Raw genomic sequence first — 14,303 nt, 5'->3', positions numbered from 1 at the left:
ATGTCTCATTCAACTTTATATCCACAGAGCCTAGTACAGCACCCAGCTTATAGTGAATGCTTAATAAATACTTGTTAAATAAATAAAACTCACATAGCTAGTAGTGAGTGATAGCGTCAGGATTCAAACATGAGTCAACTTGACCTGGTGTGTTATGTCACACTGCCTAATCTGTGGCCAAAACCATAAGTGATGTATTACACTCAGAGCAAAGTTTTCAAGATATTAAAAAAAAGTAATTCTAGCTAGGAGTGACATTGCTGGGTCATATGGTAACTCTATATTTAACTTCTAAAAATTTCTTCTAGAATCAGCTTTGGTAGGTTACATTCTCACCAGAGATTTCATTTTTAATTATTTTGTTGTTATCTTTTTGGGGGGGGGGTGACATTGCCTATTTTGTTTTAAAAATAAAATCTCATACAGGGTGGCAAATTTGCCTAATTGCTAAGAGCACAACCTTTGGAGCCAGACTGTATTTTTTTTTTTTTTGAAACTACATTGTTTATTTGAAGCTCCCAAGAAAAATAAAAACATATCTAAATAAAAATTTGTACATGAATGTTCATGACAACACTACTCATAATAGCCAAAAAGGGGAAGCAACCTAACTACCCATCAGCTGATGAATGGATATTGAAATGTGCTATATCCACACAATGGGATATTATTTGACAATAAGAAGTACTGATACATACTACATATGAGTGAACCTTGAAAACATTATGCTAAGTGAAAGGATAATCACAAAGGATTACATATTGTATGATACCATTTATATGAAGAGTCCAGAATACAAAATCTATACGGATAAAAAGTAGACCAGAGCTTGCCTAGGGCTGCGGAATGGGAGAGTAGGGGAGAAAGGGGAGTGACTACTAATGGGCAGGGTTTATTGGGGAGAGATGAAAATATTCTAAAATTGATTGTGGTGAGGGCTATACAACTCTGTAAACATATTAAACCATTGGACTGTATACTTTAAATGGATGAATTGTTAATTATATCTCAATAAAGCTGTTATTAAAAAAAGAGAAAAAAGTAATTCCAGAAACCCCTTGGTGTAGGGCCTTATTGAACAGTTGAACTGTATTGTTACTGTTATTGGTTGCTACTCAACTTAGTCTACCATGGACCTTTTACCCCACCACCATTTAACTTGGCCTTATTTACTATGCTTTCGATATTTAACATAGTCCTACTTTGGCTATTTCAATTTTTTTAAAAATATAAACCCTCTTCGAACTGTAGCTTTTGAACCAAACATAAGTTACATAAATGCTTAGAGGGGTGCCTGGGTGGCTCAGTTGGTTGGGTGTCCAAGTCTTGGTTTTAGCTCAGGTCTTGATCTCAGGGTCATCAGATCGAGCCCAGCATCGGGCTCTACGCTCAGTGGGAGTCTGCTTGAGATTCTCTCTCTCTCCCCTCACCACCCTGCTCTCTCTCTCTCTCTCAAATAAATAAATCTTAAAAAAAAATGCTTAGAGTATCATAGTTCTTTTCTTCCAAAGCACACATCAGAGCGAAACCTGAGTACTGTCTGGAAATTCATTCTCTTTCTACATAGTCTTGCGCAGTTGATTCTCTTCTTTCTTTTCCTTTCAAAGTTAGAACAGAGGGGTGCCCAGCTGGCTCAGTGAGTGGAGCATGCAGCTCTTAATTTCAGGGTTGTGAATTTGAGCTCCATATTGGGCATAGAGATTACTTAAAAAATAAAAATAAATAAAAATAGAGTTAGAACAGAAAGACCCTAAATAACACAGAACCCCAGCACATGGACATTCCCTGTGACCTCACCTTTCAATAGTATATGGTTACCAAGGTGACCATGTTAAATATATGTGGAACATCAGAGGCTGATATCAGGTGGCAGTGGGATAGGTCGGAGCAAGGAAGGCTGGGAATCCAGGCTAACCTTCCTATCTGGTGAAGTTAAGCAACCCTACCACAAGAATAAGGTCAGAAATTAGTCACTAAAGGGGTGGTCACTCAAGGTCACAAGAAGGGAAGCAGGACTGAAACTAGAAGTCTATTTCATGACCTGCTTGCTTCCTGCTGTTTGGAGTGAACATCCCTGCCTTTCCTCCCCGTCACTCAGAAACTAGAAGTCTATTTCATAAAAAGAAATTTGTGATTACTAACTCCGATCACTGGTAGAGCTGTATGGTCTATTAATATTGCATTTATTTGAAAGCTTAAAAGTAAGGTAGATATAGGAGAGAAATAGCAAAACCATTTAATAGAGCTAATCAGTAATATTAAGAGGAAAAAAATAAGGTGAAAATTGCTTTGAAATTAAAATCAGAAGGCATGACTTCCAACTAAAAGACTAGTAAGTTATTTTCATTTTTTGAAATTTGGCTTTTTGATCTATAAAATTGAATTCAGTCCTCACTGAATATTGAATTATCCATATTTCTAATCCCTTCCAACTTTAAATACTTAGGAATTCAACACTGTCTTAGAACTGAAATTACAAATTGTTTGTCCTGGTGCCCCTGAACAAGCAGTAAGAAAGAATGTACAAACTCAAACTTAGTGGTTTTATAGAGACAACAAGCCAACCAGCTCATTACATAGTGTTTCTATCTCCAAGTGACTACTTTCTCCTACATTGTGACATAACTGTGATATGACAACTTTTTTTTTTGCTCTTACAAGCTGTGCTGCTTCAACACAGACCAAAGCTTCTTAAACTCCATCAAACATTTTCATTATATTGAGAATACAAGAAACAAATTTAAGACAAATTTTTCATTGTGCATTCTCAAATCTGACCAGTGTTGAAGCTGTGTATAGGCAGGGCGTCACACCTTAAAATTGTAAAAAAAGGAAGAGGGGAAAAGGGACCATTAGTCTCTTCACCATGCCAGAATAACTTAAAATGCCTGCAAAACTACTATAGCGTTTCAGTGGTAGCATCATTCCCATGCAAGTTTTTGCCCAGGGATTTCATCAGTAAAGGGATTTGTCAAGTATTTTTTATCTTCTTGTAGCCCAGAAGAAAGTATATATATATATATATATATTTAAAGATTTTATTTATTTATTTGACAGAGAGCACAAGCAGGGGGAGCAGTAGGCAGAGGGAGAGGGAGAAGGAGAAGCAGGCTCTGGGCTGAGCAAGGAGCTGGATGTGGGGCTTGATCCCAGCACCGTGGGATCATGACCTGAGTCTAAGGCAGACACTTAACTGACTGAGCCACCCAGACACGCCAGAAGAAAATATATTTTGAAAACAAAACACTGATCTGGTTTGGTTTTGTAAGTTTTAGCAGAGTGGTAGCTTTATCAAACCTAGGGTTGGATGAAGGTCTTTCTATCTAGGAGTGGGGCATTGTGAGAAACCAGCCAGAAGGTCCTAGTTTTTAAGGCTAGATGGAGAAGAGAAGTCAAATTCCGGGTGTCACATATGTTGCCTTTCTCAGCTGTTTCTCACAATACAGTGAGCTAAACACGGGGTTTCTATACATGTATTGATCCCTGTTTGGGGTGGGTTCAGTTATCCTCCTTCACAATGAATATGTAGATATTCCTAGAAGGAATACACAGAAGTCTAGCAATTTCAGCTTCAATGAAGACATCCCTTCCCATACTTTTCAGTTGGGACATCTCTTCCTTCCTATTTTACACGTTGCCAGGCTGCCTTGGGCGTTCCTTCCTCTGTAGTGCATTGCATGAATACGTCATCAAATTGTTCGTGTACACGTGCCAGATTCGCCTTTAAGTGCCAGATTCGGCTTTAAATTCTAATCTCTTCGGGGTCTTGAATCCTGTACCTTCCTGTATCCTCAAGCAATACCTGGAATATGACAGTTACTCAAGTAATAACGCAATGAATGAATAGCTGAAGCCGCAACCTGTTGAATGAAAGAATGAATGAACCCTCATTAAGCACTCCAGCCTTCCCACGGGGATCCACTGTGAAAACGTTGCTCAGATTTATCAACAGTGTTAAAATTTTGACGTACTATAGGGAAACAAACAAACAAAACAGACAGGAAGAGGCAAATAGAGAAAAAAAAAAGGGAGGACAGGCGGCCAATACGCGGGCCGCGCTCCGGCCCGGCCCCGCCCTGTCGGATCTGTGCGCGTGCGCCGGCGGGAGCGCGGCAGCTGGTCTGAGCCTCCGCGCTGGGGGCGCGCAGCGGGGAGAGTGTTTGACGTGGCAGTTCCCAGCCCGGCTGCAACTCTGTACGCGAGACCAGCCTGTGGTGACACAGGGCCGGGGGAAAGGCGCCGCGGGAGCAGCGACCGCAGCAGGAGCTGGGTCACCGGGGGCACCCGGCGCTAGGAGCAGAGCGCAGGCTCTCGGAAGTCCAGCGGCGTGCGGGAGCAGACCAGGTAGTGCCTCTCCGTGCCCGGCTACGCGCTGGCGGGACAGCCCCTCCCCAGGCACAGCTGGAGTGGGGTGCGGTGCCCGGCCTAGGATGGGGGTTGGCGAGAGGTTGGATGCTCACTTGTGGCAGGGCAGCGGAGGAGACCTCAGACTTAGCTCCTTTAGCCTTTTCGTGCAGTTTAATAATGGGGGTGGGGTGGGTGGGCGTGGGCATTTTTTACCCGCCCCCGCCCCCATCTTTTTGTCTTGGGATGCTGGAACTGCGTGGTTAGGGTCCTCAGTAGCTACAGTATTCCAGTGGCACGGCCAGCGATTTTCTTGTCTCTGTATCAACTTAATTTCCTCTTTGGAGGAAGGCAGTATTGGAAATAGAGTAAAAATGGCAACTGTATCTTCAAGCTTCGGGACATCCTATCTGGTAGCGAAACCAGTTTGTCCAAATCCGAACTTGGTCCAGGGTGAGAAGCGCACCTTAGCTCTCCTTGTCCAGTGACAGTGGCCTGGGGCTTATTCTGTGATTGAAGCTCCCTAGATTTTGATCGTAGGCCTGCTCCTGCCAAGTGGCTTTGTGCCATGTCGCCGCTTGAAGCTGAGTCAGGTTTCTGTAACTTGGTGCTGTGCGAGGAAGTTTGACGTGGCAAACTGGGTTGCGTGAGGAAGCAAATTCCTGTCAGGACCAGTTAAGAGGGACCCGACTGCTTGCTTCCTGCTGTTTGGAGTGAACATCCCTGCCTTTCCTCCCCGTCACTCAGCAACAGGCTGCTACGTAGGTGTGTGCTCCTGCTGACTTCCTAAATGTGCTCGGTTGGATGAGCTTGACCAAAGCTCAGGCTGCCACGTCTCTCTCTGCTAAAGTGGGAGGAGGGTAGAAGTGTTGTCAGGAACAAAGTGGACCAGCAGGCTTTTTGCCTATCTCTCCTCTCTTTAGTTCTGTCTTTTCAAGGAGAAGAAAATGATCTTATAATATTTTCTTTAATTTTGGAAATTTATAGTTTAATAGGAAAATGAAACCAAATGAAGAATGAAATTTCCTGAATATAGATCTATTTCAAGTCTTAGCAGGTTTATCACTGAACTTTTACCTTAAAAGGTAGCATCATAAAACAACAAAAGGAAAAATATTCCTGTGTAAGATGAAGGAATTGGAGAGAAATCGTAGGATCAATGTTTTATGTTTGCAAAGCCTTTACTTTGTAAGATGGAACTGAGGCCCAGAGAGGTTCTTCACCTTATTCCATATCACACAGCTAAGTATTGGTAGATTAGTAGTGAAAACCTACTTCCTTTACCAGGATTCAGAGCTTTTTTTTATTAAAAAATTCTTTGAGAATAGTTCTATGATATGTGTCTTATTTTGTGAAACGTGGAAAAATGGTAAATTTAGAATAAATCAATGTTTAGCTTCTGAGTAGAATCAAGATGAGTATGTTGTACTGTGAGGTGTGTGCACGTGCCTGAACATATATGAAATTGCTTTTTTCCCCTTGGTTCCTTAAATATATGTGTATATGTTCTTAGAGGTGTGATATTTAAATTAGAAAGAGAGTCTGTCATCTTTGAATGAGAAACCACTGATAACTCTTAAATGTTTGCAGGCTGCAACCTGGCTTAGTCATTTTATGACTCATAAAATAAGTCCATTACCAAATTCTTTATCTTCTGCTATATTTGTTGGACTATTGATTTCTCTTTATCCTAGCTGCCTGACTAAAATTACCAATTAGGATAGCACTGAAATGACACAAGTTATAAAACATCTGATTGCAGACTCCTGGCAGTTCTGCTGGTCAGTCAATGGAATGACTTGTGATTATTGCTATTGGCATGCTTTGTGCTGAAACGGGGCCATGGAAACCAAAGGCATAAAACTAGTGGATACATTATGAGAGACTATCTGGGAAATAGTTCATTCTTCCAATGAAAAAGTGATTGGCAGTTGTTATTCAGATTTTGTGCCTGAGAATTTGCCTATAGGAATGAGTTACTGAGTTCCATAGAGCTATGATCAGAGCCTTTTTAGAAGATAATATGATATGTTGTATGATATGAAGATGTCTCAGACACCTGATATTTTCCTCAAACCATTATAAATATTTATTAGCAGTGTTCATATTTTGAATAGCATTAAGTAACTCAAACTCTCTTGTTGACATTTTTTTTTCCTTCTGTTGCAGAGTTCTTTTGTAGAGCTATCCCTTGGAATGATATTTTCATAATGAGTCAACAAGGATATGTGGCTACACCCCCCTACTCTCAGTCCCAGCCTGGAATAGGCCTTTCTCCACCCCATTATGGACACTATGGGGACCCATCTCATGCAGGTTCTCCACCAGGTAAAGTGCATTATTTTGACTTGCATGTTATTATTAATTCTCAGGCTCAGAGACATAAGATATTCTGAAAGAGCAGCTTTCAGAATGTTGAATGGTCATTATATGATGCTGTGGTTTGAGAGTATAGGCTTACTTGGAAAAGTCTCTTATAGAAGAAGCCTGCATCATCAGTTTGGTTATTGCATGGAATATAACTAGTTTGGTTTTTAAATGTAAATTTAAAAAAAGAAACTTCCTGAGTGCTTTGTTTTTACCATTAGATTTGTTCTTGGTGTGAGGTTATTTAAACATGTAATAAAAAAACAAATTAAATGTGAATAAATATATATGCTGTATATTATATATATAGTATATATTTTGGCGATCATATTAAAAAATCATGTTTGAAATTGGAAAAATACAATTAGATTCACATACCGAAGATTACTCCATGATAATAACAAGAAAAACATGGTCTTGTCTTGAAATCATTATTCAACAATATTGTTTGCTTTAAAATATAGTATTCATAAGGGAATCTTGGCTTTTGGGGCAAAGATGGGAGAAAAAGGAGCAATGGAGTGGGACTACCATTGCTGTGATGGCTGTTGGCACTGTGAGGTCACCTTCCTTTATCAAGAGGCTGCTCTGAGGGACCAAGTTTCAGGGTCGGAATGAGGCTAATAATAGCTTGTTTCAGGTCTAATGGTCCCAAATCTCCTAAAAATATTTGTGTAAGACAGTTCTTGGGAATTCTGAGAGAATGCTGAAGAATTGAACTCAAATCATTGGTGGAAATTGGCTGTGTATAAATCAGTATCTCTTGGGGCTCACGAGGACTGACTCAGATGTGTAGGATCTGGGCTCTGCTGGATAGATGTGTGGAGTGCAAAGCCACTGAGGAGTGAGGAAAGCCCTGTAGGGAGGCTGGATTGTAGCAACCACACACAGTTTGTTGCAGAAGATGCTCGAAGACTGGGAATTTCCTGTGGAAAGTCAGCCTTGTGATTTAGTGTGCCCCTGATTTTAAAAAACCTTCAGATGAAGCATCTTCCTTTTGTCCAGAACCACATATTCCCCACAATACTTAAAGATCTGGATCCTGTAGGAACCATCTTTTTCTAGTTTCTCTCTATCTGGTGGCTCATTCCCCTTCTGCATTTATATATGATGAAAATTATAAATTGTTTTTTTTTAGTGCTTCCCATATATCAAAAACTGGTCTTGAAAGCTTTATGTGCATTATCTTATTTAATCTTCACACAATGCTGTACAGTAGTTTATTAGCTCTATTTTGCAGCTAAGAAAACTGACTGGCTAGTGTCCTGTGACTTATCCAAGGTCCCAGGAATCATACCCAAGTCCCTCAAGAAAACAAACAACAAACTCTAATACACACCTAAGTAGAACTTTCAGAATTCTTCACTCTTCCTCTCTTCACAGCCATCTTCTTAAGCAAGTACTTGCTTCCCTCAGTGACTCTCCATCCTTGCCTCTCAGTCCCTCCATGGCTCAGTGTAGTCTCTGCTCCATAGCTTGGGCCCCATCCACCCTTCCCCCACCAGGGTCATCAGTGGTCCTATTAACCAGATGCAGTAGACACTGTCCTGTCATCTTTTGAATTTGGCACTGTTTACGGCTCTTGTTTGTACAAAATTCTCTTCTCCTTTGGTTCCAGTGACACCATCTTTTGTTATTTTTCTTGATCGCTTTCTGGACATCTTTTTCTAAGGAGCGCCCTACCCCTTCTCAATGACCCTAGGTATTGCTGTTTCTCTTTCTTTGTTCTATCGTCACCCCTCTTCTCCTCTCTTAGATTTTTTTCCCTAGGCTGTAACATTCCATATGACGTACTAGTCTCTCAGATCTATTTCTCTAGCCCATATGTCTCTCCTAAGCTCCAGACCCATATTTTCAATTGCCCACCTGTTTACATGGGCACATTAAACTCATCATGTCCAAAATAATTCAGAATTTTTTTCATGGAACCTATATTTTCCTAGCATTCCATATCTCACCCAGCGTCATCATCATTCACTCAGTTATCCAAATTAGAAACTTTCACTATTAAAAACAGTCTCTTCATTTTATCTTGTTCAATGCAACTGTCCTCCGAAATTCTTTTGGGTTGATTGTAAACCTATTTCCTACCTGCTTCCTCCTCTCTATCCTCTTGTAACTCTCTTGTTCAAGCCATTCATCTTTCACCTGGATTACTAAAATGATCTCTTATCCATTCTCTCTCTCTCTCCAGTACTGCCTTTTTCCAAGCATCCAGTTCTGTGCTGGAGGGATTTTTATAGCATGCAATTCTAATTTTTTTACTTCTTTTGCTTAAAATCTTCAATGACTTCCCATGGCTACCAATTGTATTTTAAGCTCCTTAGACCTTCATTAATTTACCCATTTTCTTTTTTTCAGTTGGTCTGCCACATTACCATATCTGTTACAGCAGTGGTACTAAGCCATTAGTCATTGGGAGGCTGGTTTGTGCTCTGATTTGCATTCCACATTACTAGAAGGCCAATCCATGCCTTCATATTGTCCTCCGGGTAGGGTTTACTTTCATACTCCTCCTTCAGATTCACTTCAAGTGTTGTGCTTGCAGGCCTTTCTGACCACTGTTCTTTCTCAAGCCTATCTATAAATCCTTTCTTCCTTTTGTGTTCTCCTAACACCTGTGCAGGCCTCTCTACCATTTACTACACTGTATTATAACAGATGTGCATGGAACAGAGAAGATACTCATTAAATGAGTGTGTGAATGACAAGCTGCTTCATTCATCAGCAACACTCTGGTATTTACCAACAACAAATAAACTGTCTCTGTTGGATTAAAACCTTCACACTTTAATTTAAACCTCCTTCCCCTTATTTAATTCTCAGATGGATACCAGGCTATCAGATTCTGTAAATATACCTTTCTGTAAAATATGGTGTTTTAGTTTAATTATTTAAGGCTGATACTACATTACCCTAGCCTTTATTTTTCTGTGCTGAGTGACCCTAGATCTCCTAATTTATGTGCCTTCTTTTCTAGTCTTTTGACGATCCTTTTGTTGGTTTTCTGATGGACATAGGCAACCTGGCTGTGATTCCTTGAAGTATCTATTCTTACATACGTCTGGGCAGTGCTAACTCTTGTTTTGTGTTTCTCACAGACCATACTTCCATTTGTGCCTATCATGTGATGCTAATGCTATGTAGTAACAAATTTAACAGATTTATTGAATGAGCAAAATACTTTTTTGTGGCAATATAACAATGAATAAAATAAACCTAATCTCAGCCCTTATAATACTTATTTATCTAGTGGGACATGCATTAAGTAAATTGACAGTGACAATACAGGGGGTAGTACCAAGATAAAGGAAGTAGGGAGTGCCATGGTAGCACATGGCAGGGGCACATAACCAAGACTTAAAGATCAAGGGAATCTTCCTGGAAGAAATGACCTGGAAGATGAGTAAAAGTTGGCCAAGTAGGGAGGCAGCTTGCTGGGGTCGGGGGTGGCACTTTTGAGCCACCTGCAAGAGGTTCAGCCTGGCTGATATGTAGAGTGCCAGTAGTAAGAGGTAGGCCTTGAGTAGAAAGTGGGGTCATCTTAAGACTTTATTTAGGCTTCATTTTAAGGGTAGTAGGGTGCCACTGAAGCATTTTAAACTGGGAAGGGTAATGATCCCATGTATATTTTAGAAACAGGTACACTCCACATTACAAAGTGTAGTGAAGGCATCAGACCTGGACACACTGCTTTCTGGAACAGGGTTTCTCATCCTCAGCACTGGTGACATTTGGGGCCAGTTAATTCTTTGTTGTGGGAGGCTATGCTGTGTAGTGTAGGATGTTTAATAGCATTCTTGGCCTCTACACAGTGGGTACCAGTACAACCCATCCTATACGCACCTGGCCCCTTACGCCCCATCTCCAGGTTGTGACAACCAAAAATCTTAGACATGTCTAAGATGTCCCTTCAGGGGCAAATGTCCCTTCAGGGGCAAGATCATCCCTGATTGAGGACCACTGGTCTGGAAGCTAAGAGGCAAGAACTGTTGATGTCCTGGAAGTAGGGTAGGGCTGTGGAAGTGGTGAGGCTCATAATAAATAGCAAATTATATAGGTATACCACCAGGCACAGTGCCTTAGGAACAGTGGTCATTATGATTATGTCCATATAATAGGGAACTTATCTTTATTTTATTTTATTTTATTTTATTTTATTTTATTTTATTATTTAATCATGGTAAGTGCATTTATTATCTCCATCACCTATTTCACCCATCCTCCCACCCACCTCTCCTCTGGGAACCATCAGTTTATTCTCTATAGTTAAGAGTCTGTTTCTTGGTTTGCCTCTCTCTCTTTTTCCCCTCTTTGCACATTTGTTTTCTTTCTTAAATTCCACATATGAAAAGATCATATGGCATTTGTCTTTCCCTGACTGAGTTATTTTGCCAGAGTTAATACCTTCTCAAACTATTCCAAAGAAACAGAAGAAGAAGGAACACTTCCAAATTCATTCTATGAGGCCAGCATTACCCTGATACCAAAGCCAGATAAAGACACCACAAAAAAGAGAACTGTAGGCCAGTGTTTCTCATGAATATAGATGCAAAAATCCTTAACAAAATATTAGCAAACTGAATCCAACAATATATTAAAAGAATCATACATCCACAATCAAGTAGGATTTATTCCTGGGATGCAAGGGTGGTTCAGTATTCACAGAACAATCAACATGATACATCACATCAACAGGAGAAAGGATAAAAGCCGTATGATCATTTCAATAGATACAGAAAAAAGATTTGACAAAGTACAACATCCATTTATGATAAAAAATCTCTGCAAAGTAGGTCTAAAGGGAACATACCTCAACATAATGAAGGCCTTATATGAAAAACCCACAGCTAATATCATACTCAGTGGTGAAAAACTGAGAGTTTTTCCCCTAAGGTCAGGAACAAGACAAGGATGTCCATTCTCACCACTTTTATTCAACATGATATTGGAGGTTCTAGCCATGGTAATTAGACAACATAAAGCAATAAAAGGCATCTTTGTTTATTTTAGATAAACTTTTTTTTTCACAAATGGTTTTTAATTTCGGTTTTAGTGTGTCAGATCCAGGGGCAAATCCAAGGTATGCTTTTCTGTGATGATGTTTTTTGGCAGGGTTTTTTTATTTGTTGTCGTTAATCATAGAAACTACTATAGCAGAAAGCGATTTGTTAAAGGGCATCAAGAAGCCAAGAGAGTATTAGAAAAAGCCAGAACCAAGCTTGGGACTCCGTAGTCCATAGAAATGCACCCCACACAGGACTATTCCTTTAGTAGCCAGTGTGTGTCTACCCCAGAACCATCATCTCTGCCCCCTGTCCAGGGTCTCCCAGGGGGGTGTTTTTTTTGCCAAACCCCATTTGTAAGAGAATGTATGCAATGGAGATTCCATCTTTCCAGCTCAGAACCATTCAGAAAGGTAAGCCAGAAAGGAAATGGAATTGGTATTGAGTAAGCTAGTCTATAATATCTGCCACTGTGTTAGAGACCAGTTTGTGATTTTAGGGATTTTTCTTTTGGCATAAGCATAGGCGGTTCTTTCTCATGGTATGGTTTTCCTTTCCTATTAAAATTCTCATATTGTTCTGTAAAGAACCTGATTTCTTTTTATCTCTGTTCACTTTTGAAAACACCTGTAATGTGGTCAGGAGAAGACTATGACTTTGCAGATAACAGTGATTCTGACTTCTCTTTGCCCTGAGGATAGAGTCCAAATGGCATACAGGACTTAGCAGCCTGACCCAACCAACCAGAACAACCTCTGTTCCAGCCCCTTTTCCTCACAATCTTCTACCAGTCCCTGATCATGTCATGCTCTCTCATCTGAAATCCTCTATCCCGTCTCTATGTGAAGAAAACTCCTGCTTGTCTTGCAAGATTCAGCTCAAATAGTCCTTCTTCTTTGAACTCTTTCTTGATTCCTCTAGGAAGAGTCAGCTTGTCCCTCTGCATATTATAACACTAATCACAAGGCTCTGTCCTTGTTTGTTTACATGATTGTGAGTTCCATAAGAGCTCTTGGTGTCTCAAAGGCACATTGAAGGTACCTTGAACAAGAATGAGTTTGAAACGTTGCCATAGAGTTGATTTTCAAAAATAAAAAGGAAAGAACATTTTAGTGATATTGGTGTATAAGAGTTCTGCTTGAATATATGTAAACTGGGTCTTTTTTTCAATTTTGTTTTTGAAAACAGAAATTTTTGAACATGTGCATCCCATGGATACACATGGGAATACCCAGACATGACTAATTCCGAAAACTGTTTTTTGATACTCCAGACATATATATGAGGGTTGTTGATGAAATCGGTATTTACTTACTTATCTAAGAAATTAAAATATCTTTGGTTTCTTGTAGTATGTGGAATTATTATTTTAGCACTAGTGTGGTGGATTTTCTATTTTTGTCCAAAATAATGTTTCAAAAATGAAAATACAAGCATGTATATAATTATGGTGTATATGTTCTGCTAGAATATAAATCCTTGGAAAAAGGAGGGCAAGCAATATGGTCAGAGGAGAGGAAGCCAAGATTTGTTGATCGATTGATTGCCTTATATATCAGGCATATCTGGATGCTCTCATACCTATTGCCTTACTCAGTTCTCAGAATAGTTCTCAGAAACAGAGGACATTACTGCTCTGACACACTGTTAAAAGTCGAGGTTTCAAAAGATAGAAGTATCCTTGTCAGGGTCACAGCTGTTGAATGGTGGAGAAGGAATTCAAACCCGAGTCTGTGTGACTGCAAGTCTCATATTTTTCTAACTTTGCTGGCTTTGGAGTTTAGAACGTCAAAGAAAAATGTAGTGTTATAAGAAAAATTGTTGTTTTTCTTCTTAGTGTATGAAAAATTGCTAAATAAGACTGTGTCTGTAAAGTTAATATAAATTTTTTCTTAAGTTTGAGGAATCCCATTACAAGAAAAAAAAAAACCCTCTGTGAAAATTTCAATAATATTTTTCATGAATACAGCCATTTCCCTGCTTATATTACATTCTGTATTACCCAAGCATCTGAAAGCATGCTTTCAAAAGTACCATGATGATAATATAAGAAACTTTTCTTTGGCACCTTCAAGGTCATCCAGTCAGTTCTCTTGTTATCTGAGAGAATAAACTCTCTAGAGGAAGATAAAAGAAGAAAGGAGATGTTGGGTATGAAATATCGTCATGAGGTCAAGTGGAGGAATGCACACAAGGCATCTAGGAGGTCATTGGTGATGGTACCTGAGAGGAGGGTGGGGTCAAAAGTTAAGTTGAATGAGCTGGAACAAAGCAAGCAGATTGGAAGTGGAGAGAGCAAACAGAAGACGGGTTTTTTTTTTTTTCTTCTTCTTCTTCTTTTTTTTTTTTTTTTTCTTTTAAAAGACTAGAAGGGGTGTCACAAGTAATGTAGGCCAAGCGTTTCCTTTTGCAGTGAGGGTAAGGAAACTCAGGTACTTAAATATAAACTTCTTGGCCGGCACCATACATCTGTCTGCTAGGAAATGGCCAGGTGGGGCCTTGAACTCCTCTAACCCATGTTCAGTGATTTTTCTTCTATACCACAATTTCTCCAGAAGAGAAAAATGTCTGCAAACAGTTCTAAAG

At 39.7% G+C, this 14,303-nt stretch overlaps 1 protein-coding gene across 4 annotated transcripts in view; it reads left to right on the top strand.

Annotated features, from left to right (window-relative positions):
- Positions 1-4,092: 4,092 nt before the first annotated feature.
- SEC24D (SEC24 homolog D, COPII coat complex component) overlaps positions 4,093-14,303 on the top strand; it is a 98,972-nt gene continuing 88,761 nt past the window's right edge. For 2 of the 4 annotated variants that reach the window (XM_026499239.4, XM_026499238.4), the window contains exons 1-2: positions 4,093-4,344; positions 6,514-6,672. In XM_026499239.4, coding sequence (XP_026355024.2) covers positions 6,555-6,672 — 118 coding nt within the window. In that variant the 5' untranslated portion in view covers positions 4,093-4,344; positions 6,514-6,554. Of the gene's footprint in view, positions 4,345-4,600; positions 5,110-6,513; positions 6,673-14,303 lie in introns of those variants that run through there. The other 2 variants (XM_048212329.2, XM_044384290.3) reach the window with 2 other exon arrangements.

This window comes from Ursus arctos, unplaced genomic scaffold, assembly GCF_023065955.2.
Source record: "Ursus arctos isolate Adak ecotype North America unplaced genomic scaffold, UrsArc2.0 scaffold_11, whole genome shotgun sequence".
Lineage (NCBI taxonomy): Eukaryota > Metazoa > Chordata > Mammalia > Carnivora > Ursidae > Ursus > Ursus arctos.
Note: the sequence above shows the minus strand (reverse complement) of the source record. Positions and strands in the feature narration are given on the sequence as shown.